The sequence below is a fragment of the Lagenorhynchus albirostris genome, chromosome 13 (assembly GCF_949774975.1).
Source record: "Lagenorhynchus albirostris chromosome 13, mLagAlb1.1, whole genome shotgun sequence".
In the NCBI taxonomy this organism is placed as follows: domain Eukaryota; kingdom Metazoa; phylum Chordata; class Mammalia; order Artiodactyla; family Delphinidae; genus Lagenorhynchus; species Lagenorhynchus albirostris.
This window is the reverse complement of record NC_083107.1, coordinates 59,838,980-59,864,853: the sequence shown is the minus strand read 5'-3', so window position 1 is coordinate 59,864,853 and position 25,874 is coordinate 59,838,980. Positions and strand designations below refer to the sequence as shown.

Sequence of the window (25,874 nt, the reverse complement as noted above, 5' to 3'; positions counted from 1 at the left end):
TTGGCATCTGGGTACCAGGATTCTATATATAAGCATCTGACTTGAATCTCACCGTGCCTCTGTGAGGAGGGTACGTTCATCCCCAATTTACAGATGAGGAAACTTGACCACCATTACAGCAGCGAACTGAAGAGCCCTTATCTTTCTTTAGTTTAACTATCCCTTTATTATTGGGTAGTTAGGTTGTTTCCAAACTTTATTGTAAAGCTGGGACCCAACATATTTTAATTGGTAGAATTTTCCTTTATTATTTGAGTCATATTGAGGGTGGAGGGACAGATTTTTTGAACAGAGGAACCTTGAACAGGAAAGTTGGCCTCACCTAAAAGTCCTCCTCCAGGGTAGTTCTGGAGGACAATTACTGCTCTCACAGCATTTCACATTCTTCTGCCTCTGGAGCCACATATATTCTAAAAAATCTTAGGGTTCCCCTCCTCCATGGTTCGAAAAGTTCTTAGCCATCTACCCCTCTACCCATCATGAGTCTTATGAATCATGAAGCAGCAATGGAGACTCCAAGGAAGGGACAGGGGGCCAGTGGTAGCCTGGGTATTGGTGGCAGAGGGAGAAAGAAAATGTGCCATTTTTGAGCTTCTACCATCTGGCAGGTAAGTACTATGACATCCATTATACAGATAAGGAAATTTTTCCTAGCTAGTAAGTGAGGGAGCTGCGATTTGGCCCTAAATTGTTGTTTTCAAAGCCTGCACTACTTTGCTTTTAGATAGAGGGCTGCTAGCCTTTAAAGAAGACAGAACTTTATCTTATTCACTTCCCAACTGTTCCACAACTGTATTTGTAATATCAGTGGCATCTGACACAGAAAGAGTTCAGTAAATGCTGGCTGGGTTGAATTTGCCGTAGACACAGGTGTTAATCTGAGTGCTGTCTGGGAGACGCTCATATGGGATGGAATTGGCTATGCTTCTGTAATGTTCTCCCTTTAATTCAATGGTTTGGGACCTCAAATCCCTCTGCAAGCTGGGCCAGCTCTACAAATTATGTAATTAAACTCCTCTTTGGCCTGGCACCATGTGATTAGTCCAGAGGAGGTGCTGTAGGATATCTGGGTCACACTTTTTTAGCTGAAAGATTCTTGTCACCCAGAGCAGACTTATTGTCCTTTCTGCCTGGATGAAAGACAAGGCAGGGGCTGTAATAGAGACTCATTCCTCTGAGAATGCCTGTCCCAATAGAAAATTGTCTACATGCCTTTTAACTGAAATAAACCTAGAATAATTGGGGGTTGGCATTTAACATTGGGCTCAACATAGTTTTGCCTCATTTGTTTACTCTCCTCACGCCCAGCCCACACTTTCTGTCCAGGTTTCCCCTCTTCTTCCTTCCTCTCAGCCCCACATAGATGTTTAGATTTATTGGATTCTGAGAGTTAGCCTCCACAAAAATAGAATGGATGCCCTTTAGTTTGGAAAAAGCGAATGCTTTTCCATTCAGGGCTTTAATAAATATCAATAGAAAGGCTTAAGTTAGCTGAGTGTGACTGTTTCCCCTTCTCTGTCCATCACTGATTGCGAAGCTTCTAATCTCTGTGATTTCACAGGCACATCTTTATTCCCAGGGAGGCAGGGTGAAGGAGGGCACTTTACTGAAGTATGTTCATTAAGTGGGTGAGCCCAGGAGATTGAGGATCAACACAGGCCAGTGTCTGTACTCAGGCGCGCTGATGGGCCTGTCTGCTGAGCTTACCCTTTATTCATCCATTAAGCATTTTTTGGTGCTATTTGTCAACTATGTTTCATCCACGATATCTGTTACAGGTAGAGATGCTGGAGGGTTGTTTATTTTGTTCCCATTTTTTCTCAAGTCTCTTAAGAACTCTTTCAAGCCTCCATAAATCACCTATTTATATATCTATCTTCTTCCTCCCTGTCCTTATTTCCCAACATCTCGGGGCTCACGGGAATTTCCTCGGCCTCCTGTTTGGCCCACCAGTTGTTGGACTGTACCCCGCAGGCCTGCAAGCCTTGTAGTTGCCTAGTTTCAAGGCCAGAGAAAGAGCCCAGTGACAGTGATAGAGACATCAATGATTTATTGGACAGGGAGATCTTACATGTCCAAAACAAAGGGTCCTGGAGTGACACTCCACCCCACTGGGCAGGTAGGCAGTGTGGCGGGGGGAGGTCATGGCAGCAATCTTTAATATAAATTGCCCATTTACACATCAGCTTAATTTCCTTTCACTGTGGACATGGAGTGAAGGACCACAGTGACCAGGTAGGTTCTGGGATGGAGTAATAGTGCATAGAAAAGGAGCCCCTGGCCAAACAGCCTTTGACACAACAGTTCTTGATTGTCACAATGACTACTGGGCCAACTCAACTCTAAATCATCACGAGCATCGACTCTCAGAAATTCAAAAAGAACAAAGCCCACCAACATTGACCCACAGCACTTCCTGGCCCCTTGCAGCAGGCAGCCACTTGTCTTTCCTGACTTTATAATTTCTGTTCATTCAACTGATTTGGTATATATGATGGCAAACATGCCCATTTTACTTTATTATTATGTAAACATAATCTTAGTGAAGTTGAACTATTTTATAAAAAGAGTTCATCTGTCGATTCCACATTTGATGAATTCATCCAGTATTTATTGAGTGTGCCACGTGAGCTGGGTACTGTGTGGTTCTGGGGAGAGAGTAGAAAGTAAGAGAGATAGTTCCTGTCCTCCTGGAGTTGACCTCTTGCATGAAATCAGACATTAAACAAGTAAACACACAAGGCCTCTGGGCTAAGACCTGAAATGAGCAGGAGTTAGCCAGGTGAAGAGGAAGGGGAAGGCCTTCAAGGTAGAAGGCACCACAATGCAAAGGCCCCAGGAGGCCTGAGCCTCACACTGCTTTGGGTCCTGGAAGGATGCCAGGTGACTGAAGCATGGTGAACCGGGGTGGGGGCGGGGTGGGGTGGGGTGGGGGGTGAGTGGCCCTGCATGGGGCTTGCAGGCAGCAGGAGAGACCGGAGGCTCTTGTTGGCCTGTGTTAAGTAATAATTAACCATGTAAGTTTCCGACTTCTTGCCTCCATTCTCTTTTTACTTCTCACATTTCTATTGTTGTCTTTTAGCTCCTTCCTTCTCAAAGTGCTGTTTGAGAGTTAACAGGAGGACTTAGATCTGAGGTACCAAGGAGTTTAAAGGCTGCAGCAACAAATTTACTAAGGAAATATATTTTAAAATGTATTACCAGTAAATGAACACAAACCTTGAGATGTTTCAGATACAGCATCGATACATTGTGTTTAACAGTGGAAGTTCACAGACAGTGTAGGAAGGCAGAGGAGAACTAGCATGGGACGGGGAATCTACAGGGCCAGGATCCTTTCTCTCGAACTTACCTGTAACTCTCCTACAACCTTGGGAAAATCAGTTGGTTTCTCTGACTCAGTTTCCACTGACAGAAAGCAAAGAGATTGGATGATAATCATCTCTCAGTGGCTTTTCCAGCTTGGAATTCTATTCCTCTTAATGTTTGATAGACGGTAATAGAACTAATAAAACTTTCCAAATAGTTACTGAGGCAGTTTACATGTATTAGCTCAATTATAATTACCCTAGGAAGTAGGTGTTATTACCTCCCTTTTACAGATGAGAATGTTAAGCCTTAATAAGGTTAACCTGGCCAGCTAGTAAGTGGTGGGGAGTTGAGAGGCTGAGTTGAAGGGGGGCTGCCTGGACCCACAGCTCACGCTCTTTGCATGATAATACCTGAGAGTGACGCTGAAGCATAGCAAAGTGTAGATGGGTATAAGTCATTAGGCAACAAGCATTCTCTAATTCCACAGTGTCCCATGGAGTGAAGATAGCCATGTGATAACTTAGACATAGTCAATTTACACAGGTCTTGGAAAAAGCTGTAAAGTAGACAGGGCTCCCCTGAGCTCTGTTTTGCATTCCAAAGAATTTATGTTACCTTCAACATTCCCCTTAGGGAAGAAATCCTCTGATCAACGAATCACACTGATCCCTATGGGGAGGAGTAACACATTCCATCATTGAGTACCTGATAAACATGTAATGAATAGGGGCTTCCCTGGTGGCGCAGTGGTTGAGAATCCGCCTGCCGATGTAGGGGACACGGGTTCGTGCCCTGGACCGGGAAGATCCCACGTGTCGTGGAGCAGCTGGGCCCGTGAGCCATGCCCACTGGGCCTGAGCGTCCGGAGCCTGTGCTCCTTAGCGGAAGAGGCCACAGCAGTGAGAGGCCCGTGTACCACAAAAAAACCCAAAAAAACCAAACATGTAATGAATGAATGATTCATTATTACTCGTATCACATGTAAAGTCATATCCAAAATACAAATTTGAATGTTATGTTTGTTCAGTTGCTTAAATTAAGGTTCACTTAATTAATATATAAGTGTACCAAAGAGTGTGAGCATTAATAGAATATTAAAATAGTTTTCACTGAAGGCAAAAGGTGTACTATTTAGTGGGTTATAGAATCATCAAGCTCTGGCTGAAAAGAATTGCAGCAATCATCTAGGTTAGTGCTATTGAATAGCAATATATAATGTGAAGCACATATATAATTTAAAATTTTCTAGTAGCTCTATTAAAAAAGTAAAAGGCGATAGGTGAAACCAATTTTAATACTATATTTTATTTAACTCAACATATCAGAAATTTTCATTTCAACGTGTAATCACTATAAAAATTATTAGTGAGATATTTTCCATTTTTTTCATGCTAGGTCTTTGAAATTCAATATGTGTATTACACACATTGACTGTCTACATTTCAAGAGCTTAATGGGCACATATGGCTTGTGGCTACCACATTGGACAGTGCAGATTTAGCTCAAATTCCTTTATTGGTATTTTGAGGGGAATGAGAATTTAAGGGACCTGCCCAAGGTCATCCAACCTATAAATGGCAGCCGAAACTTTGAATCTAGTTTCTCTCACCCCAAGAATATACTTATTCTGTAACACCTCACTGGCTTTTATAAAGCAATTATGCTAACAAATTATATTGTTTTTTGGCTGTAGTTTTTGAAATATTAAGTTTTCTTAAGACTAGGATATCAATTGTTATTTGTAAACCTTAGTTTTACAAAGCAATTGTACAAAAATTATTAAAATTACACAGGCTATAAGTGTTAAATATTAATTCTCAGGTTCAAAGCATTATATTAATTCTGTTTTAAAAACAAGCTGCCAAAACAGTTTAAGTTCTAGATCTAAGAGGCCAACTTTAAAGTTGAGTAGTTTAATTTACTTTGTATAACGTAAGAGCTATCCCTTTATTTTGAGGTTCAAAGCGAATATTTTACAATTGCAAGTGTCTCAGGATAAGTCTTAAACATATTATGAAATGATAGCCAGTTAAATAATTTTATTTGATCCTCAGAATTATCACCAACCAGCCCTTTTGAATGTATCATCTCTTCGACAAGTTGCAGAAGGCACCAGTATTTCTGAAATGTGGCAAAATGACTTACGACCGCTGCTGATTGAGCGATATCCCGGATCCCCTGGAAGCTATGCTGCTCGCCAGGTGAGAAAACAGCACACAAACCTGAAGGCTGTCGCATACTTTGCTTTCACATGAGAGATAACATTATGCCTGAAGTGCCGAGTTGTCTGATATTCAGATCTGTCATCTCATTTTTTTCACTAAAATAAGCACCCAGAAAACCAAACAACTGAGAGCAAATATCTGTTCTGAATTAAAAGATGCATGTTAACCTAAATCAATTTATGTGTGAAATCTCTGTCTGGGGTGCAACATCAGACAGGGTACTAAGTACTCAACTCTTGATCATTTCTATGACACAACCCCAGGTACCCAACCGAGTTTTCTTGGACCCTAAACACCCAATATCAACAGGCTTGGACATTTCTTTCTTAACGGCTCTGGGTCAAGAGTGAGTTACTGTCCTAACAAGCCTTTATACCCCTTTGGGAAATTGTATTCTCCCAGGAGGGAGAGTCAAGATCAGTGATAAGCTACTCTGTCCAGTACAATGCTTCTCAGGCTTCTGACTCTGGCCCATGGTAAACAAATATATATATTTTACGTTTTATACACACAAACATAGAGTTAACTGATACAAAAGTTTCATGAAAAATACTCCTATTACCTGCAATCTACCCTGATATTAATTCTATTTTACTATTTATTATTATGATTTTTTAAAAGCTGGTCATGACCCACTAATCTGTTTTCAAGGCACACTGATTTGCACACTGCAGATTGAAAGGCACTGCTATAGAGGGTAGATTAAGCCATAAGGTGGGCTAGACCTGAATGTCTCTCTGTCTCCTTAGTGTCAGTCCTCTTAAGCAATCTGAAACCCCAGCTCTGAATGACTGTTTTTTCAAAGTAGCCCCATTTTAAGGGGCAGCTTGGGAAGGAATGGGGTGAGACTGGCCTCTCATATCCTCCTCTGAGAGTAGTCCACCTGCCCTAACACTTCAGGCAAATACCTTGGCACTCCGCTGCTGTGACAGAGTGACACCTGCAAGGCCTGGCAGCACAGCTGGTGGGCTCTTCCTTTCTATCCAGTATTTGGCTTCTGCTTTTCAAGTTGAGCCCAGATGCCATTGTCTGTTGCCCCGTTAGCCTCTTGTCTTCTATCCAAACAGCTCTTGCTTCCCCTAAGGACTTAGGTGGCAGAGACCCAAAGAGCACCTCAGTTCTTTCTAAGCTCTAGGCAGAGTGAGGAATAATACTGATGATGGCTGATGTTCATCTGGCACTTTTTTCAGGTCAGCCACTTTACAGAGGTCTTTGCATGGATCGTCTCATTCCGTCCACACAATAATTGTGGGTACAATTGTTCTCCCAGTGCTACAGATTTAAAAAGACCTGAGGGGGCTACTGTGGTGGCGCAGTGGTTAGGAATCCGCCCGCCAATGCAGGAGACATGGGTTCAAGCCCTGGTCTGGGAAGATCTCACATGCCACAGAGCAAATAAGCCCGTGCGCCACAACTACTGAGCCTGCGCTCTAGAGCTCGCGAGCCACAACTACTGAAGCCCGTGCACCTAGAGCCCGTGCTCCACAAGAGAAGCCACAACAATAAGCCTGCGTACCACAACGAAGAGTAGCCCCTGCTCGCCGCGAATAGAGAAAAACCTACGTGCAGCAACGAAGACCCAATGCAGCCAAAAATAAATAAAATTAAAAAAAAAAAAAAAAAGACCTGAGGCTTAAGTATGCAAATTAACTCGCTCAAGGTTGTACACGTAGCAGTGATGAGGCCAGAACCTGGACTGGTATCTGCTTGACCTCTCCATCCAATCCCTGGAGAGTGGTAGCAGGGAGAGACCAGCTCTGTGGTGTGTGCTTACAAATGTGTCCAGCTCTGTATCTTCTCAGGCCCGGGTCGGAGAGTGAGGTGCACACCACTCATTTCAGTGACCTCCCCTGGGCCTCGTCTCCCAAGCATTTTCTAAAAGAAGTTCAGGGCACTTACTGGGTCTTCCCCAAATCCTCAGTTCCTCATTAGAAAAAATCTAGGTCTGTAGCGCTCACTTATCTCCACTTTTTTCATTTCCTGGTACCATTTGCTCAGAAGGCCAAGTATATACTGAGAAATGTATGTGCATACTTCAGACCTGAGGTTCCTTGCCTGTGACCTCTAGAAAGCCATAAAGACAACAAATATTGCTATTTGATCTTTAACGTCAACAGAATAGATTTCACAAATAATACACATAGGTTCTGTCGTGGTTTAAAAAATTCATATTCATTTAAAAGTGTTACGGAATCCATAATAACATCTTCCATGTCATGTGGGGTGGAGGCAAGTGAGAAATTTATTGACGGTGCTTTGGAATGTGCTGGGAGTAGCTGCTGGGCTACCTGCACATGGGCTGGCTGACAAAGTAGTAGTCCTAACAGGATGGTTGTGTTAGAAATCCCACTTAAGAGATTTGATTTTATAATTTTGGGGAAAGAAAATTACCATGAGTTTTAGGAAAGCTGTCCCCTAAGCTGTGGAAGATAAATGGTTCCCTCTTTTGAAGATGAGGTAGATGACACTGAGTTATTATGAGGGAACTACACTTAATGGCTTTAATTTGACTAGGATCAGTACCTTTTACTCTGAACTACATTTTGACAAGAATGGTGGAAAATTATTTTTTTCTCCTAAGGCATTTTTGAGCACTAGATCAGATGTTTTATAATTCATAGAGTTTCAGGGTTATAATTAAAGAAGACTCTAAAATCTAAAAAAAGTGTGGACTTGATATAAAATTGGTTAGTGATTTAACTTTTATTAGTTATCAATAAAGATGTGCATTGCTATGAATTCCCTTTCAGAAGATAATATGGGAACAATATCCCATAGTCTGCATTTTTATTGTCTCCGATCAATGGGCCTAAAGCGGCCTGTTGGATTTTTAGAATATTTTTATTAGAGAAGATAGTTTATTTGTAAATTTAATACTTTGACAGTATTAATTTTTAGAGGATTTCAGTGATTTCTAGCTGAGAGAGGAATAAAAAATAAATTTAAAAAATCAGGGTGGTAAAGTCTCACTAAGGAGCAAGCCAGAAACTGTCTAAAAGAGGCAAGCTAGAAACTTGGTGGTTAAAATCCCCTGTGTATGTCCAGTGCATCCGAGTAGCTAAAGCTGGGCTTCTTCATTGAAAGGTATGTGTATCCCTGAATGGAGGGCTCTGGGTGGAGGGCCTTCAGCTTGGAGCCTGAGAGACTAATATATGGTCCACCCAAGAGGGAGGAGGACCCTGAAGTCCCCAGTGGCAGGGTTCAGCATCCAGACAGTGGTCTGTTTGCAGACTTATTGCAAGTATCACAGGATGTGCTTTCTCCAAACAAATCTGCTCTGCTAATGACAGTGTTTCTCAGAACTTGGAAATGAGAATGTAAGTTTAATTAATTTGACCCAGGATCATTCACCAGTGTTAACCTAAAATCCCCTGGGGCCTTCCTCCCCAGGAAGTAGAATGCCATGTTTACTTTTATCTTTCTCTCTCTTCCTCTCTGTCTCTCCACTCCCACTCTTGGCCTGTCTCTGTCTCTCTCTCCTTGTCGCCCCCTCTATTTTCATATCCTTTTCTTTGTCTCTCTTTTCAATCTCCATCTCTCTCTGTCTCAATCTATCCATCTCTCTTTGTCTCTTTTCTGCCTTCTCTATTTAAAAAGATAGATGTATAGAAATCCAAAATACAGTCTGTATTTCTAAATTGCATTTGAGCATGCCTGGTGGGCAGAGGCTTTTGCTACCTGTAGTTAGAGAAGCACAGCCGCTTTAGATGCTCTCTCATAGCCAAGCACTCCCTGTTTAGGGGCACTCTAGTGAGAAGAGCAGTAGCTTCTGGAGCCTACTCTAGAGAATTATAGTGGGAACTTGCAGACTAAGTCTGCAAGCCAAAAGCTCAACTGTAAGGGATATTGGTGACCTAATTAGATTATGCAGCCAATTTGATTGTTTATAAAGAAATTAGTTGCTAAGATAAATAAAAATATTTATACTGAATAAAAAAATGTTAGTTCAGGCAGAACTCTTTTTTGGGGCATTTGCTGATGCTTTTGTGGATTTTAGTGTCAACACAGATATCAGAAATTATGGCCAAAACCTGTTCACTGGATGAGGAATGAGTGTGTGTGTGAGACTTCAGCTGAGCAAAGCTAACAGATATATCTTTTAAAATCCCAATTCATTTTGTAAGCATGCAGGCAGCTATTGGTATTGAACACATTTTATGGAGCAGCTCATCATCTGGATACCAGATGTTCTGGCGGATGTGCTTTTTATTTTTTTTTAAGATTGACCCCTTTTATGGAAAAACATCTTTTCGCCAAAGTCTGAGGATAACTTATTTTCAAATTCTCTGGAAAACTTGTCTTAGATGCAGTGATTTCTCTCTAGTCAAACTATTAATGTTCCATATCATATAATTTTATATAATCTCATTGAGAATAACTTATTTGTTATAATCAACCCATATTTACCGATAGCCTACTGTGTACAAAGCTCAGTGCTAAGAATTGTGGAGAATAACAAAATAAATGAGATATGAGTGATAATTTCAAAAAGGTTATAAAGTTTTAAAAATTATTTTTATATGAAAAGACAACCTGTAAATGTGTAATAGAAAAGGTAAGGTACTGTGTATACATGCTCTTTAGGCCAAAGTCCACCTCCTGACAGAGAGCAAGGAGTGAATATCTGGGAAACTGTTTGTTTATTTGGCTTTTGCAGGGCTGACTGTAGAAGCACTGTCCTCCCTCTGGCTTAGTTTTCCTCTTCCTGGAAGCTTCCTGCCCCAGTTGTTCCAAGGCCCTTGCCTACGTGTCATGTCACATTAGTTAGGGCAGGTCACACAAGACTTGGCTAGGCTAGAAAGTCGTGTGTGGAGGGGAATCTCCCATTCTTTTCCAGTCATTATAAGTTATTTGTTTATCACCTCAAGGTCCATCCCCACTGGATGTTCATTGTGGAACAAACTGCCGGATGTGTTGATGGTTAGTTTGTTGTGTGACTTAAAAATAATTTTTTAAGGCAACTTACAAAAATCTGTATAATATTTCAAAATGAAATAAATGGAACATAGTGAGGAAAATAAAGCAAAGGGAAAATAAAGATAGGAAAGGGCAAATGGAACAGCAATGAACTCACCTGTAGCTTTTCACACCACAAACTCTAGATTCTTTTTATTTTATTTATTTATTTATTTATTTTTTAATAAATTTATTTATTTTTATTTATTTATTTTTTGGCTGCATTGGGTCTTCGTTGCTGTGCTCAGGCTTTCTCTAGTTGCGGTGAGCGGAGGCTACTCTTTGTTGTGGTCCACAGTCTCAGTAGTTGTGGCTCACAGGCTCCAGAGCACAGGCTCAGTAGTTGTGGCTCACAGGCTTAGTTGCTCCGTGACATGTGGGATCTTCCCAGACCAGGGCTCGAACCTGTGTCCTCTGCATTGGCAGGCAGATTCTTAACTACTGTGCCACCAGGGAAGTCCCTCTTTTTATTTTTTAATAAATTTATTTATTTTATTTATTTTTGACTGCATTGGGTCTTTTTTGCTGTGTGCGGGCTTTCTCTAGTTGTGGCGAGCAGGGGCTACTCTTTACTGCGGTGCGCGGGCTTCTCATTACGGTGGCTTCTCTTGTTGTGGAGCACCAGCTCTAGGTGCATGGGCTTCCGTAGTTGTGGCACACAGGCTCAGTAGTTGTGGCTCACGGGCTCAGCTGATCCGCAGCATGTGGGATCTTCCTGGACCAGGGCTTGAACCTGTGTCCCCTGCATTGGCAGGCGGATTCTTAGCCACTGTGCCACCAGGGTAGCCCTAGATTCTTTAAGAAGACACCTCCAGTCCCTGAAGTGGTGTTTCTTTTCCATCTGCTGTTTTTCCCTGTCAGTCACCATGTTGCTCACAAAGCCCAAGATGACCAGGAGAGATGGGAAAATAGATTCTTCCTTATTTTCACCAGCGTTTGCAGTGGGTCTGGACCTGCCTTGAATGCAAAGGGAAAACTGCTTGATGTGTCATTATGGTTCAGAGTTGCTTATTGATTATTAGAGCGGGCAGAACCTCAAATATCCCCCAACCATCCGCTTATAACGGGACTCTCTGTGAATTATCCTTAACAGGTGAGCATTAGTATTTTTTGTTAGTGTTTGTTACATTATGAAATATTTGCTGACTGGGGGCACATACTAAGTGCTTCGGACAAAAAGAGCTGCCATGTGCAGTTCTCACCCTCAAAGAGCTTAGAGTAGAAGTTATGACCTGTACGACCCACCTAGTATATCTAATTTCTCAAACCTGTCTTGTTATCCTCCTAGAAATATTAAAAGTGGGCTTTAATATATACTGAACTGGAGCTCCCTCTCCTGATGTGCAGAGGTGTCCATGATACACTGTTAAGTGAGAGGGACAAGGAGCAGAGCAAATATAGAGTAGGATTCTATTCTTATAAGAATATACACATCCCTCGGCCAAATATACGTGTTTGAGTGCTAGTACATGTTTGTATAAATAGGAGAAAGGTGTGGAGAGATATACAGCAGACTCTTAACATTGGTAATATTAACAGTTGGTTGAGTTGGATTGGCAGGGGGAGGTTAAGGGAGAGGGAGATGATTAGCTTTTCCTTTAAACATCCTTGCTTCATATAATAAGCATGGATTGCATTTTTAGCTTGAAAGGCATTACATAAAATTTAACTGTCTTGAGCTGAAATTTTGTTTTTTGTTTTGATCAGCACATCATGCAGAGAATTCAGAGACTTCAAGCTGACTGGGTCTTGGAAGTGGATACCTTCTTGAGTCAGACACCCTATGGGTACCGGTCTTTCTCAAATATTATCAGCACCCTCAATCCCACTGCTAAACGACACTTGGTCCTCTCCTGTCACTATGACTCCAAGTATTTTCCTCATTGGGACAACAGAGTGTTTGTGGGAGCCACTGATTCAGCTGTGCCGTGTGCGATGATACTGGAACTTGCCCGGGCCGTAGACAAGCAACTCCATTCGCTGAAGGTATCTGTTTCCCTCTTGTAGATTCCTGAGATAAAACATGTTAGCAGTAATTCAGAGTGAATTCTAGAATCCTTGGGTGAGTGAGAAAGCCATTTAGAAGTGTAGACTTTCTGTACATTTTGTACTAATTTGTTGCAAAATGAAATGAAGTTGAAATAATATTAATTGGAAGATTATATTATTTAAAATGTTGGGCTTCCCTGGTGGCGCAGTGGTTGAGAGTTTGCCTGCCGATGCAGGGAACACGGGTTCCTGCCCCGGTCCGGGGGGATCCCACGTGCCGCGGAGCGGCTGGGCCCGTGAGCCATGGCCGCTGAGCCTGCGCGTCCGGAGCCTGTGCTCCACAACGGGAGAGGCCGCAGCAGTGAGAGGCCCGCGTAATGCAAAAAAAAAAAAAAAAGTAAAATGTCCACCATGGGCAATAAGTACATGACAGTATATTCATTGATTGGCACTTGATTCCTTAGTTATGAATACATATCAAATTAAAAAAAATTTTCTTTTTTTTTTTTGCAAAAAATGAAGAAGGTGGAAGGTTGGTACAGGCATGTGTAGGATAATTATGTTTATTTCTTCTTGTTTATATAGTCATGGAACATCACAGCCTTCTATACTGAGATGTGGCGGTCTTGAGTCAAGGAGGGAGTTTCTGCTAGTGGTTCTGAAGTAGACAGTGGGTAATTCAGACACATCAAGATGAAAAGCATGAAGCAGAAATGTATTATTGTTATTGTCTGTGAATCTTGGCTCAATTTTATGCAGCATAGCAGAGCTTTTGTTACATTCTCAGCTCAGAATACTTCTGGGACTCTCAGATGTTATTTCAGTCTCTGTGTTCTTAAGTGTATATTGAAAAAAAGTGCTAAGCTAGATGAAGACACTTTGTTCAGATATCACTCATAACCAAGTAAACACAACAAAGCAGAAACAAAAAACTTTGTTCGCAGGCAACAAATACCTTTTTTTCCCCTTAAAGCTTTATGAAGGGGCCAGCTTTTGATACAAGGGGGGTAAAGAAGTAAAAGATTTATCTTGTAATGGAAGTAATAGAGATATTTGGTTCTATTTTTGCTTTAGATGCTGAACTTGAAGAAAGCAAGAATTGTTTATAACCTCTCAGTATCCTTTTCACTGTTTTTTCATTTTGTTTTGTTTTCTGAACCTTCTGTAATGTCTTTGTCCCATTCTCTGTCCTGCTTTTAACTAGCATCCTTTCCCAGCAATTGGGTGAGAGAGTTCAGAAGCTGATATAAAAGGTTAATTTTTCGTATTTGCATTTCTAGTGTAAGGACATGAAGTGAGGCGAAGTATGACTTAAAGACACAATCTGTGTGGTGGGCTCACAATCTCTTGGTGAGCTCCTTTACCTTTTTCCATGTAATTCACACCTGCTTTTGGTGAACAGAAATAGAAAGGACTGAATGAGTTGTGGAGTGGGGATCTCCATTAACAAAATACACATACATTCTTTTAATTATCTTTTCTAATAGAGGTAAGCAGTGATATGGACAATTATAAATAAAGACTGGTTTTGAATGCAAACTTAGAGAGTATCAGTTTTATTCTTCCAGTTGTACTTTAACTAGATTTGTATTAAGGACATATTTTATGTCCTTCAGCTGTCATGGGTTGGGTAAGGGGTGGAAGAATGTGACCTGGGAGAAGACTGGATAGGAGACTGGATGATGGTTCCAATTCTTTGCAGTCTTCCTCCTCTAGCAATAAGATTTAATTATACATTCATCTCTTTTGTCTTGTAACTTTGCTGTGCCCTCCCACTTTAGCAGGTGGTACTTCCTCATTTCTTGTCTCTGGAGTTGGTTATTTGACTTGCCTTGGCCAATGGGATGCTAGTAGATGACACAAACAGAGGCTGGAAATGTGCTTGTGTAATTGGACTTGCTCTGTCATGTCTTTGCCATCGTCATGGGGAGAGCGTGCCTTGGCTGGCCTGCCAGTCCCAGGAGGAGGCTAAGAGGCTTGTGGAGCAGAGCCAAGCTAGATGACTGCAGGGTGAAGCAGAGCTTCTCCAGCCTAGACCAGTTGTCCCCAGTTGACCTGCAGACCCCACAGAACTCATGATTGTTGTTTTAGGCCACTGAGTTACACCTTAGTGTTGTGGCATTAGCTGATACATTAGCCTTGGTTGGGGAAAGACTGCAGGTAACATACTGACCCTGTAACCAGTGTTACTGGTTACTAGGTGTTTGTCATATTGCCAGGAAGAATGACTAGAAGAAAATCTAGCCGTGCAGATTTTCTAGCTCCGAGATACTAGGCTGAGTTATTAGAAGTTGAAGGCCACAGTTATTTTTCTGCCAATCCTAAAAAGAAGTAAAAAGAGCAAGCAAGTTGCCTCACAGGACTCAGAGTAATTGTCCAAAATGGTCTATGCCTATCTAAATGAAATGGTGCTAAGAGAAGAGAATGAAAGGAAGTCATTGCACTGAACACTGGAGTCGCCAAGCTGTTGACATTTCTGAGGCACCCGAACCTTCAAGCTTGCAGAATATGAAGACTGCCTCCTTTTGCTTCTACCCTGGGCATGAACAGAATGTCTCCGGTCCCAAGCAGTCTTATTCTGTCCTGGTGTTCTGTTTGATTTGGAATTAGAACTTTGGAACCATTCAAGGCCCTTTAGACAACTGGAAACTTAGACTGTCTCCACTAATGTATGCACTATACACGTGTTGCCAGTGAGACAATCTGTTTCATTACTGAGTTCTTATTAAACCCTGAATGCATATATAGTATACAGATAGACACATCCTGTGCTTAGTACTGTCAGGAGTTATGAGAGACTCAAAATACAATAAACTGTCCTTTTCTTGGGGCCTAATTAAGGAGTAATATTAAGACAATTGAAATGATTACCATGCAAAGATAACTTACTTTTCACTTGATAAAGACATTTTCCTCCTTCTGATGAAATCACCCTAAAACAATCAAGAAAAATTCCATCTTTGAAGAATCCAGTGAAGATCTGGAAACCACCATATGCAGACAGAAGGTGAATGGAGAAAAGGCAGATGACATATCAGAGTAGAGAGACGTCACATTCCCCAGAGGGGAAAAAGGAAGCCAGTGGTCCCCTGAAAAATCCTGACTGGCTCAGGGATGGGAGGGGACAGTAAGGAAGGCAGAAGTGAGGCAGAGGGCAGAGGAGGAGAGTGTTTTAAGTCTGTATAAGGAGTACTTAGGTATATAAGATTTCTACCCCACAGCTGGCAGGTAGGTATTCCACCTGTACCCTTGTAGGAGATGACACGATATTTTTCTGGAGAAATTGAACCAGGGAGGTTCTGGATGTTGGGACATCAGATATAAAGGAGGGCAGTAATGATGTGCCTCATGGAAATCAATGAGATTAGGGGAAAGACTACACACTGAGCAGTGAGATTCCCTAGCCTTCCCTCACTTCCAGCATGAGAAAGACAGCAGCTAGCTCACACCCATCAGACAGGAACCTGGAGGATCCTTCTCTGGAGAATGTGAACCACCTCATAAAAAAGACCCACAGACAGTGACATTTGGAGATCCTCAGTGAAAACACTCACTGGGCATCAGATTGCCCTGCAGTGGAGCCAACCAATCTGTGTCTCTAATCAGTGTTTTAGTATCTTATTGTTTAATGCAAATGAACACAAAGGATGATCAGATATTTGAGGGCCATCTCCAGCATGAAAGAAAGAAAACAAAACAAATAATACAAGTTGAAAAATGAACTCAGAAGAAATAGTGTACAGGAGCAGAAAATAACTTAAAGAACACTATTTTAATATCCTTAGAGAGATAAGAGGAGAAGTGTTATCCATAACAGATTAAGGAAACATCAGATTCAGTTCCTCCAGCGGGAACCCATTCCCCAGTACTGCACAGGGGCGGAGAGAGCAAGTGGTGGTGTATTTTTCTTCATCCATGTTCAGCTGCCGGAGTGCAGGGCACAAAGCAGGCAGAGAGTTGGACTTAATATTATGTTTTTGCCATGTGAGTTTGACCAAGGCAGAGAGAGGCACAGGAGTTGAGTGTGTACGCAGGGAGCAATTAGAATGATTGACTCTGGAATTTAAGCTGAATATATAGTGAAGTGAGGACATCATAAGGGTAAAGGAAAGACTGGGAAAAGGTGAACATTTCAAAAGATTATGGATTCCAATGGGGTTGAAGGATTGTGAGGATAGGGTACCAGAAGGACTAATCTGAAAGGTGAGAGTTGTTGTCAGACAGTGGAAAGTATAAAATCAATCAGAATCCTACTCACCCTTCTAAGTTCCACTCAAACACTGTCTCTTTCATGAAGTCTTCCTTGACACTCCAAGGATTCCACTTCTCAATCTATCCAATTTCCAGAGGAGTTTTGTGTTACATTTGTGACCCTTGGTACATTTTGCCATACCCGTGTATTTGTTGCATCTTTCCCTAACCCAACTCAAGTGTAGGTTCCTCTGAGGAAGAGGCTGTAATTACCATTCTTTGTATCTCTGTTGCATTCCAAGGGCAGATTCTTGAACCTAGACTCAGTACAACATTGCAGACTTACATAAGGTGAGAAGCAAGAAAGATTTGCGTTGTTTCAGGTTGGATTCCCTGGGAGGTGCACTCTGACGTGGAGGTTAGCATTTCAATCACGTAGTAGGGAGTGGCCTTGGCTCAGCACCTGTGGCAGGGAGGGGAAAGAAATGGGAGTAGGCAGAGGGAGAAGCCGGGCTGCCATGCAGTTTCAACAACAGCCTCAGTCAACCCCTGGGGAGCTCTGGAGGTAGCATGGCCCTTTAGAGAGCCCCCAGCACCTGCTTAGGCCAGTCATTGGACGTAGGAACCCCCATGGCTGAGCCAATCCTTAAAGGGACAAACAACTGAAGGCCTTCTGCGGACACCTCTACTGGCAACAGGGACAACGCACCCTTCTGAAAGGGACCTGGGTGTTGTGTCCCAGTGTCTGCCACTGCAGTTCCATAGTTCCAGAGTTCTCTAAGGAGTCAGAAAAAAGTGTAAGACTTCTCTTTTCAGAGGGAGTGAAGAAGGTGAGGTTTCTGTGGCTGAAGACTGTGGGACCCGTGATGATTTTCAGAGAGGAAATGGTGCAAAATAAATTTTGGCATATTTTCACTTGCTTTGGCTTCTTCCTTTTCTTCACGGCACATCTGTCTTTTTGTCCAGTTAACAGGAAAGCGTGCTATTTTTTAGTTCTCATATTTTTGCTCTTTTTCTACTGTTTATTTTTTTAAATCAGAATATTTCAGACTCGAAGCCAGATCTCTCACTCCAGCTAATTTTCTTTGATGGAGAAGAGGCTTTTCTTCACTGGTCTCCTCAAGATTCTCTGTATGGGTCTCGGCACTTAGCTTCCAAGATGGCATCAACTGCACATCCACCTGGAGCGAGGGACACCAACCAACTGCACGGCATGGTGAGTCCAGGTAATTTTCACGGTGCTGCAGCTACAGACTCTGCTTCAAAGGAAGCCTGTGGCAGGGAGGGGAAGCCAATTAAAGACCTAAAAATGCCAAGGCATTCTTGGAGCAGAGTGTTTATAATAGAACATTTTTTTGGCAGGCGTTGGGTTTTTGAGGAATCCCAGAGCTAAAAGAGAATGATTCTAGGTTAGAAGTTATGGTTGACTGAGCTCAATTAAAATGATGTAAAAACTCAGAATAAGGAAACATCAGATTCATTTCAGTCCCACGGGAGCACATTCCCCCAGTAAATATTAGAGGTGGAGAGAGCAAATCCCATCTTTGAGACCTCTGTCAAGCCAGAGGAGACTGGGGTCTTGGGAAATGGAGTGAGAGTGGAACATAGTATGGGGATGAGAGTGAAGAATTTCCTCGGTGGCTTCAAAGCATTATAGTGACTCCAAGTGTGTATAGGACATTTTGATGTGTGAGTTTTGATGTGGTGTTTTGGCATGGTGGTGGACACATTTCAGTGCTGCCTTAAAACCCTGCTCCTCTTACCAAGTAATGGGTGCAACTTATGGCCCCCTACTCATCCCCCATTCTGACCCCACAGCCCATACCTAGTCCCTTACTCCACCTTTGAATTTCCTTCCTATTCTGGCTCTCTTCCCATATTTGACTCACTCAGTATTTGAGTCCTCACTAACCGCAGCATGGAACCCCTGAGACTTCATTCTTCCCTGTGGCTCCATCCATCCCTGGCCCTCACCCTACCTGTGAACTGATAGCCTGTTTCTAACCCTCTCCGTTCATCCCTGTTCTTTGCCCTATCACTGACCTTCACCATATGAGTCCAAATGGCCACACAATGTCCTCTGTGAATCCAGCACATCTCATGTTGGCTTTCTCTCTGTCCCGTTGCCCACTGGCAGCTCATAAGGGGTTAGGAGAACATAACTGGTACCTCATTTAATCACTTTTGCTCAAGTGGCTAAAAAGCGTTCAGAGGAGAAGAGATCTGATTGATCGGCAGGAGGAACAAAGTTATTTGTTTACCAGTCCAAATATATGAATCCATAGTGATAGTTAGACCATTTTTTCCCCCAGAAACAAACTCTTAGGAGCTTATCCAACCTTATGAATATACTCCTGTTTCAAACAAGCCTATTTTTTCCCAGTGAATATATTTAATCATCATTCATGAGTTAGTAGATACTATGTCTTTAGAGTCATATAGACTCTGAAAATATTTATCTATTGCATGTCAGGATCAATGCTAGATATTTACCCATACCTTACCTCACTTATATAAATCAGGAGTTCTTAATCTGGGGTTAGTCTTCAGGGAGTCCTCAAGCCTGCTGATGCTTTATGGCTCAAATAAGTTAAGAAACACTGGTTTATTATAGAGGCTTATAGCCAGAAAGGACCTTTAGAGATCAGCAAGCTTGAGCTTCTTGTTTGATAGAAAAGGAAATGGATATCCAGGGACTAAGCTCATAGAGCTTCTAGTCAAGGAAATTTTCTTATATGCTGCTTTAAGGAATAAATAGTTACTATCCAAATGCTCTCCTTTGGCAGCTGTGTTATTATAGACTGGGGATAAAATGGCTAATTAGAATGGAATAGAAGATCAGACAGGCTTGCATGCCTACCTGAAAATAAAGCAAATGTATTCTTTTTTTTTTTCCTATGAAATATTTATCCAAATGTCCTCCTTCTAATTTATCCTTAGTGATATCCTTCTGGGGTTACAGACAAAAAGAATCTACAATTTGCCATTTGTCCACATTACATAAGCAAGATTTAAAAATTTCCCCCAAAGGATTCACTTACAATGTTATTAAACCTTTTGTTCATTTATACAGCTCCCCGTTTTATTCTGTTATTAAAGTGCAGTTAGTTTTTTTTTTTTCACCTATTCTGTCTTTTATTAATTTTATTTATTTATTTTTGCTGCGTTGGGTCTTTGTTTCTGTGCGAGGGCTTTCTCTAGTTATGGCAAGCGGGGGCCACTCTTCATCGCCGTGCGCGGGCCTCTCACTATCATGGCCTCTCTTGTTGCGGAGCACAGGCTCCAGACACGCAGGCTCAGTAGTTGTGGCTCACGGGCCTAGTTGCTCCATGGCGTGTGGGATTCTCCCAGACCAGGGCTTGAACCCGTGTCCCCTGCATTAGCAGGCAGATTCTCAGCCACTGCGCCACCAGGGAAGCCCCGTGCAGTTAGTTTTGACTGATTTTTTTTTTTTCCATTGATGAGTATGAAATGTGTTTTGGCGACAGTAATTATACAATATTTTTTCTCCCTTAGGACTTATTGATCTTACTGGATTTAATTGGAGCTCCAAACCCAACATTTCCCAACTTTTTCCCAAACACTGCCAGATGGTTTCATAGACTTCAAGCAATTGGTAAGCACCACGGTTATTAAAGAGTCAAACCTGGTTTCTTCCCACTGACAAACACTGAGTTTTAAAATTCAGAATTTATGATTTAAGTATGTGATTTGAGTACACAATATACTTTACTGGCTTTTTTTCTTGCTTTATTGATTAGTTTATTATTCCTATTCATCTCTTTTAGAAGGCCCACTTTATTTTCCTGCATGAAACTGAATTTTGAAACGGAAACATAAAATACTACATTTCATATTTGCATATCCTTAGAAATGGCTTGGAAATATTTTCTCAGAGTCCTGTTTGAAGCATATGGAATGCATTTTTAGGGAAAACTCAGCAAAGCATGTTGGATAATGATGAATGTTATGTCCTCATAATGATACCAAAAGATATTCTTTAATATTTCTTTCTTTTCCATCTCAGTCTTTGTCATCTTCTCTTTTCTGCTTTATGCAGATGTGATTTTCTTTTAAATCTAGTACAATCTCTGCTTATTTTCCAAAGGTGTAAGAGATGGCGATGCAACAGCAAGCCAAAATCCTTCAAGAGTCATTTAAGAGAAGGTTCAGTGTCAAATAAATGAGTGGAAGCGACCAGATAAGGTTAGGCCAGACCAGCCAAGGAAACAAAGATATCTATGGCTCAGGAGAGAGGCTTGGGGCTTGCAGAAGGAAAAGGAGAATAACTTCTTTCTCTTGTACCTCCACTCCATACACCCCTCCCTCTCCACACACATACACACGAACACCCCAAAACAAAACACAACAAAGCACAAAATATTGGCCTCAGGGAGAGGTGAACATGCGATAGAATTTTATTATAGAATCCAGGCCAGGAGCCCTGCTTTGAGGCAAGAACATCAGGCTAAGAATTCCTTTCTAGCCACACAGACTTCTTGGAGCAGGATAGGGTGGTACTTTCTTCTCAGCAGTGGGGAAAATGCTGCCATCTCAACTCATGCTTTTGCCACGAGTTCAGAACGTGCTTATATCCAGATCTAGAATATTATGAAAGAAACTTTTACCTGAGCCTCAGACGCTTATCTTTGGCAAATTTAAATTGCTAGTTTGAAACAATTGCTATTATGGTATTATTAATGTAAGCTTCTTGGGGACACTTCCTTACAGCATGTTTTCCTTACTTTGAGTAGCCTCAAGAAATTGGGTTTGGCTTTCTGTCAAGGATTTGATTCCCTTCTCTTATTTCCTCCACTGGAATGAATTTATATCAGTAACTCACATCTTAATACAATTTTAACCCATTGTATAACCCACTGAGTGATACTTACACTTCAAACCATATCTCTAATTGTATAAGGAAAAGTTGTATCCTAAGGTAAAGGAATTATAATTATCAATAAACAGATGGGAATATTGTTTTGGTCATAGTAAGGGCTTTCTTGATGTTCCTAAAATCACATTACATATGAATGCTTACCACTCGGTCTAATTTTACCCTTTAAATTTAGTAATTAAAATAACCAATCCTGGAAAGTTTCATTCAGTTGTCTTAAACTCTCCTTGTGATCTCTTATCATCTTGTAACATAGGCTCATGTTATATGTAATCCTGTATGTAATACATGGGTTCTATGTTGCAAGATGACAGGACTGATGGAATGTAGGCCAATGGTTCTCAAATTTTAGTGTGCATTAGAATCACCCAGAGGGCTTGTTACACCACAGATTGCTGGACCCCACCCCCAGAATTTCTAATTCAGTTGGTCTGAGGTGGGACCAGATAATTTGCATTTCTAACAAGTTCCCAGGTGGTGCTGATGCAGCTGATGAGAGACCACTTTGAGAACCACTGATGCAAGTCATAATAGGTATCCCTTTCCCAAAGAGTGGTCACTCAGTCTAGTACTTCATACCTATTCTCGCTAAGGATTCCCCTTTCAAGCTCTGCATCTCCTCGTAAGGCATCCTTCATGCAGGATTGAGGATCTGTAAGTATCTACACCTGTGTTTTTTCTCTCCATTTTTCTCTAGCTTTCTCATTCTCCAACTCTCCATTGTTCTGTTGAGTTTCTGATTCTAAGGAGGTTCTCACCTGTAAAGCTAGAATCCTGTGTGACTCTTAGAAGGACTCCAAAATGTCCACACCCAAGTTCAGCTCAGAGGGTTTTTTTTTTCTTTTTTACCAAGAACAGGTTTATTAAGATCCATGGTCAGTTACAAGTTTGGTTTGGTTTTTGGTCACTGGCCCCAAATGCCACTATTCTGAGTTTACATCAAAATACAAAGCCCAACATTTACAGTTTGAAAACTTAAAACAACAGACGCCAACGACAAAGGCTTTTAAAAATCTCGGTTGAAATGTTCTCCCTGCTGCGTCATCTGTAGAATGAAAGGCATGTGAGATGCTGTGAGGATTTCTGACAGTGAACTCGTGTTCATCATGTACTTTGAATATTTAAATGTTACCAAAATATGACTGTGTCTTTGAGTGCTTGATTTGATTGAAGATACAAATGATGCTTTTGACCATCTTTGGTTGTAAACGAAGCCGGCAGCCTGCCCTCAGGGGACGAGGTGGTGACGGCCCTGATGACCTGCTGAGTGGCCTGGGGGCGTCTTTGCTCCCGTAGGGTCTCTCCTTCTCAAAAGCAGGCGTGTGGCCCAGACTTGGAACTGCTGGGAGAACAGAGTGGCCCTTGCTTTGCCAAACGTGGCAGCAAAATCAGCTTTAAAATCGCGAACCAGAGGAGAACGATTGTCTAATTTTGTTAGGGCTCTCTTTTAGGGCCTGATTCTTCTTTGGAGCCAGAGGCTGGGTTCCTGTCCTGGGGTCTCACCGCCCACCTCCAGGGCAGTGAGGGCAGAGGCCCTGGGCCCTCTGGGGAGGCCTGACTCCTGCAGCTCAGAGGTTTTTGTCATGGGTGTACTACTGCATAATGTCTTAAAACCAAGTGTCAAGATTTCAAACTCCTTATGCATCTGACTGTTGATCAGATAAAAGGATATGTTCATCTGCTGTCTAATTATCATCTGCAGAACATGAACTCCATGAATTAGGTTTGCTCAAGGATCACTCTTGGGAGAGGCAGTATTTCCAGAATTACGGTTATGGAGGTGTGATTCAGGATGACCATATTCCATTTTTAAGAAAAGGTAATGTATGAGTGTATGTATGTATGCATGCCTGCACATATGTGTTTTTTACCTATTATATTTATTGTATTTTATATGCATTTGTAACTGTCTAGAAGTGTGAAGAACCATTAAATTTAATAACTGATTAAGTAAATCATTCACCAATCATCTCATGGCTTCTATTTTTTTTAATGAAAGTCATTCCAAATCCCTGAGGACACTTTTATATTGTTTCCTACACATAGAATATTTATCAAATCTCATATACCTCTGACATCCTGCCTTCCCTTTCATAGAGCTAGATTGTATTCTTATAGTTTGTGTAACTGTGGTGTTTTCCTGCTAATAAAGAAGAAATATTCTTTTTCTTCTTTAAAATTTATGTATGTTTGGCTGCATTGGGTCTTGTTGATGCGCGCGGGCTTTCTCTAGTTGTGGCGAGCAGGGCCCAATCTTGGTTGCGGTGCGCGGGCTTCTCATAGCGGTGGCTTCTCATTATGGAGCACGGGCTCTAGGCATGCAGGCTCAGTAGTTGAAGTGCACGGGCTTAGTTGCTTTGCGGCACGTGGGATTTTCCTGAACCACGGCTCGAACCCATGCTCCCTGCATTGGCAGGCGGATTCTTTACCACTGCACCACTAGAGAAGTTCCGCCTCCCTATTCTTTACATAGGAGCAAGAGTTATCTTTAAAAAATGTCAATCAAATTATGTTACTTCCCTACTCTAAAGCTCTGGTAGCTTGCCATCAAGTAGAAAAAGACCCAAAGTCTTTATCATGACCTACAAGGGCCTCCATTTTATTTATACCTCTTTTCTCCCTCACCATCACCTCCTGCCTCTCTCTCTAATTATTGCTCTGATCCAGCCACATTGCTTGAGGAACACATTGCCATTCCTCAAGCAGGCCAAGCACACTTCTACCTCAGGACCTTTGCACTTGCTAAAACTGCTGCCTGGAATGCTCATCCCCAGATCGTCACACAGCTTGCTTTCTCCTTTGTTACATCTATTTAAATGTTAGCTTCTCAAAGAGGCCTTCCCTGATTTTAAATACCTCTGTATTGGCCCTACTCTCTGCCTCCCATTCTCTATTCCCTTACCTTGTTTTACTATTCTTTATAAGCCTTCTCACTTTCTAAAATTATTTTTTGTATTTGTTTATTTGTTTCTTTCTCTAGTAGAATGTAAGCTTCATATGAGCAGGGCTTTGCCTTTTCACTGATGAACCCTCAATTCCTAGAATAGGGGCTGGTACACAGTAAGTGCTTTATAATTATTTACTGAATTACTTAACATTTGTTTAACGAATGAATGACTTTGGAGTATAAGGGTAAGATACAGGGAAGTACACAGAAGATGATGGACGATCAGCTGTGTTTATATACTATAGTATAGTACAGTATATAGTACAGTCCTACTCAGATTTCCTTGAAGAATGATACTTTCTAGTTTACTCATGGGAAATATGCACTTAATTACAAGTTGTTTCATCTTGTTAGGTGTTCCGGTTTTGCATCTGATACCATCTCCTTTCCCTGAAGCCTGGCACACCATGGATGACAATGAAGAAAATTTGGATAAAACAACCATTGATAATCTAAACAAAATCCTAAAAGTCTTTGTGTTAGAGTATCTTCATTTGTAATATTCTGGTTTAGTTTATGATAATTGCATCTAGTATTATATTCAAAAGTCAAGGCACCCTTTAACATAATCTGACTCCAGATGCTGTGTGGAAACTTCTGTGTGGAAACTTCTATCCTATAGATTCATTCTATAGGTATCTTTGAATATCCTAGATTATGTCCTGTCCAAATTGCTTATTCATTTTCATCTAGTGATAAAGAAAGGGAAATGTAAGAAAAACTGAAGGTAAATATCTTTTAAGAACTTCTTTAGATAAGAAACTATGAAGCTAAATCAGATGTGTATAGTCAGTATCACGTTTTTCTAAATAGTACTTAAATATGATGATCATGTGCAAAGTGCAGCCTTAGTTTTATGATTTTCTTATCCTTGGGAATCTATTGCATATAATACAAAACAGAGATGCAGTTTGAAGACTCAATTTCTTTGAGAAATCTTCGTACGGTTTATTTCATGGAAGTTAAATCAGAATTAAATGCCATGTTGTGAATGTCTTTTTTAATATATGAATGAAAAATTGTATAACTTAAAATATAGCTCAATTTTTACAGTTTTACAAATTTAACATTTTTATTGTAAAATAATATAGTCAGTACCAAAAATCTAGAAAATGGAGAAAAGAAAAAAAACCTGTAATTTCATTATATTAGTAGAGTAACCATTTACTCTAGTTTTCCCTCACATATTTTCAATGCAGTTTTTATGTCATTATAATCAAACTCTACCTACAAGTTTTTGGCCTTTTTTCTGTTAAATTACATAATTACCAGACATTTATTTGCTGTTTTGATCTTGGGTTGAGATGAAGACAGAGACTGTTGAGTGTGTCCTCCAGAGTCAATATGAAGGTAACAC

General features: G+C 41.1%; 1 protein-coding gene across 8 annotated transcripts in view; it reads left to right on the top strand.

Annotated features, from left to right (window-relative positions):
* The window catches only part of QPCT (glutaminyl-peptide cyclotransferase), a 28,471-nt gene extending 2,962 nt beyond the window's left edge, over positions 1 to 25,509 (top strand). The window contains exons 2-9 of one of the 8 annotated variants that reach the window (XM_060169394.1): positions 5,367 to 5,513; positions 12,201 to 12,479; positions 13,557 to 13,598; positions 17,001 to 17,024; positions 17,713 to 17,889; positions 20,190 to 20,289; positions 23,273 to 23,389; positions 24,872 to 25,509. In XM_060169394.1, the coding sequence (XP_060025377.1) occupies positions 5,367 to 5,513; positions 12,201 to 12,479; positions 13,557 to 13,598; positions 17,001 to 17,024; positions 17,713 to 17,889; positions 20,190 to 20,289; positions 23,273 to 23,389; positions 24,872 to 25,017 (1,032 nt within the window). In that variant the 3' untranslated portion in view covers positions 25,018 to 25,509. Of the gene's footprint in view, positions 1 to 5,366; positions 5,514 to 12,200; positions 12,480 to 13,556; positions 13,599 to 17,000; positions 17,025 to 17,712; positions 17,900 to 20,189; positions 20,290 to 22,163; positions 22,244 to 23,272; positions 23,392 to 24,871 lie in introns of those variants that run through there. The other 7 variants (XM_060169396.1, XM_060169401.1, XM_060169400.1 and 4 more) reach the window with 7 other exon arrangements.
* The last annotated feature ends 365 nt before the right edge of the window (positions 25,510 to 25,874 follow it).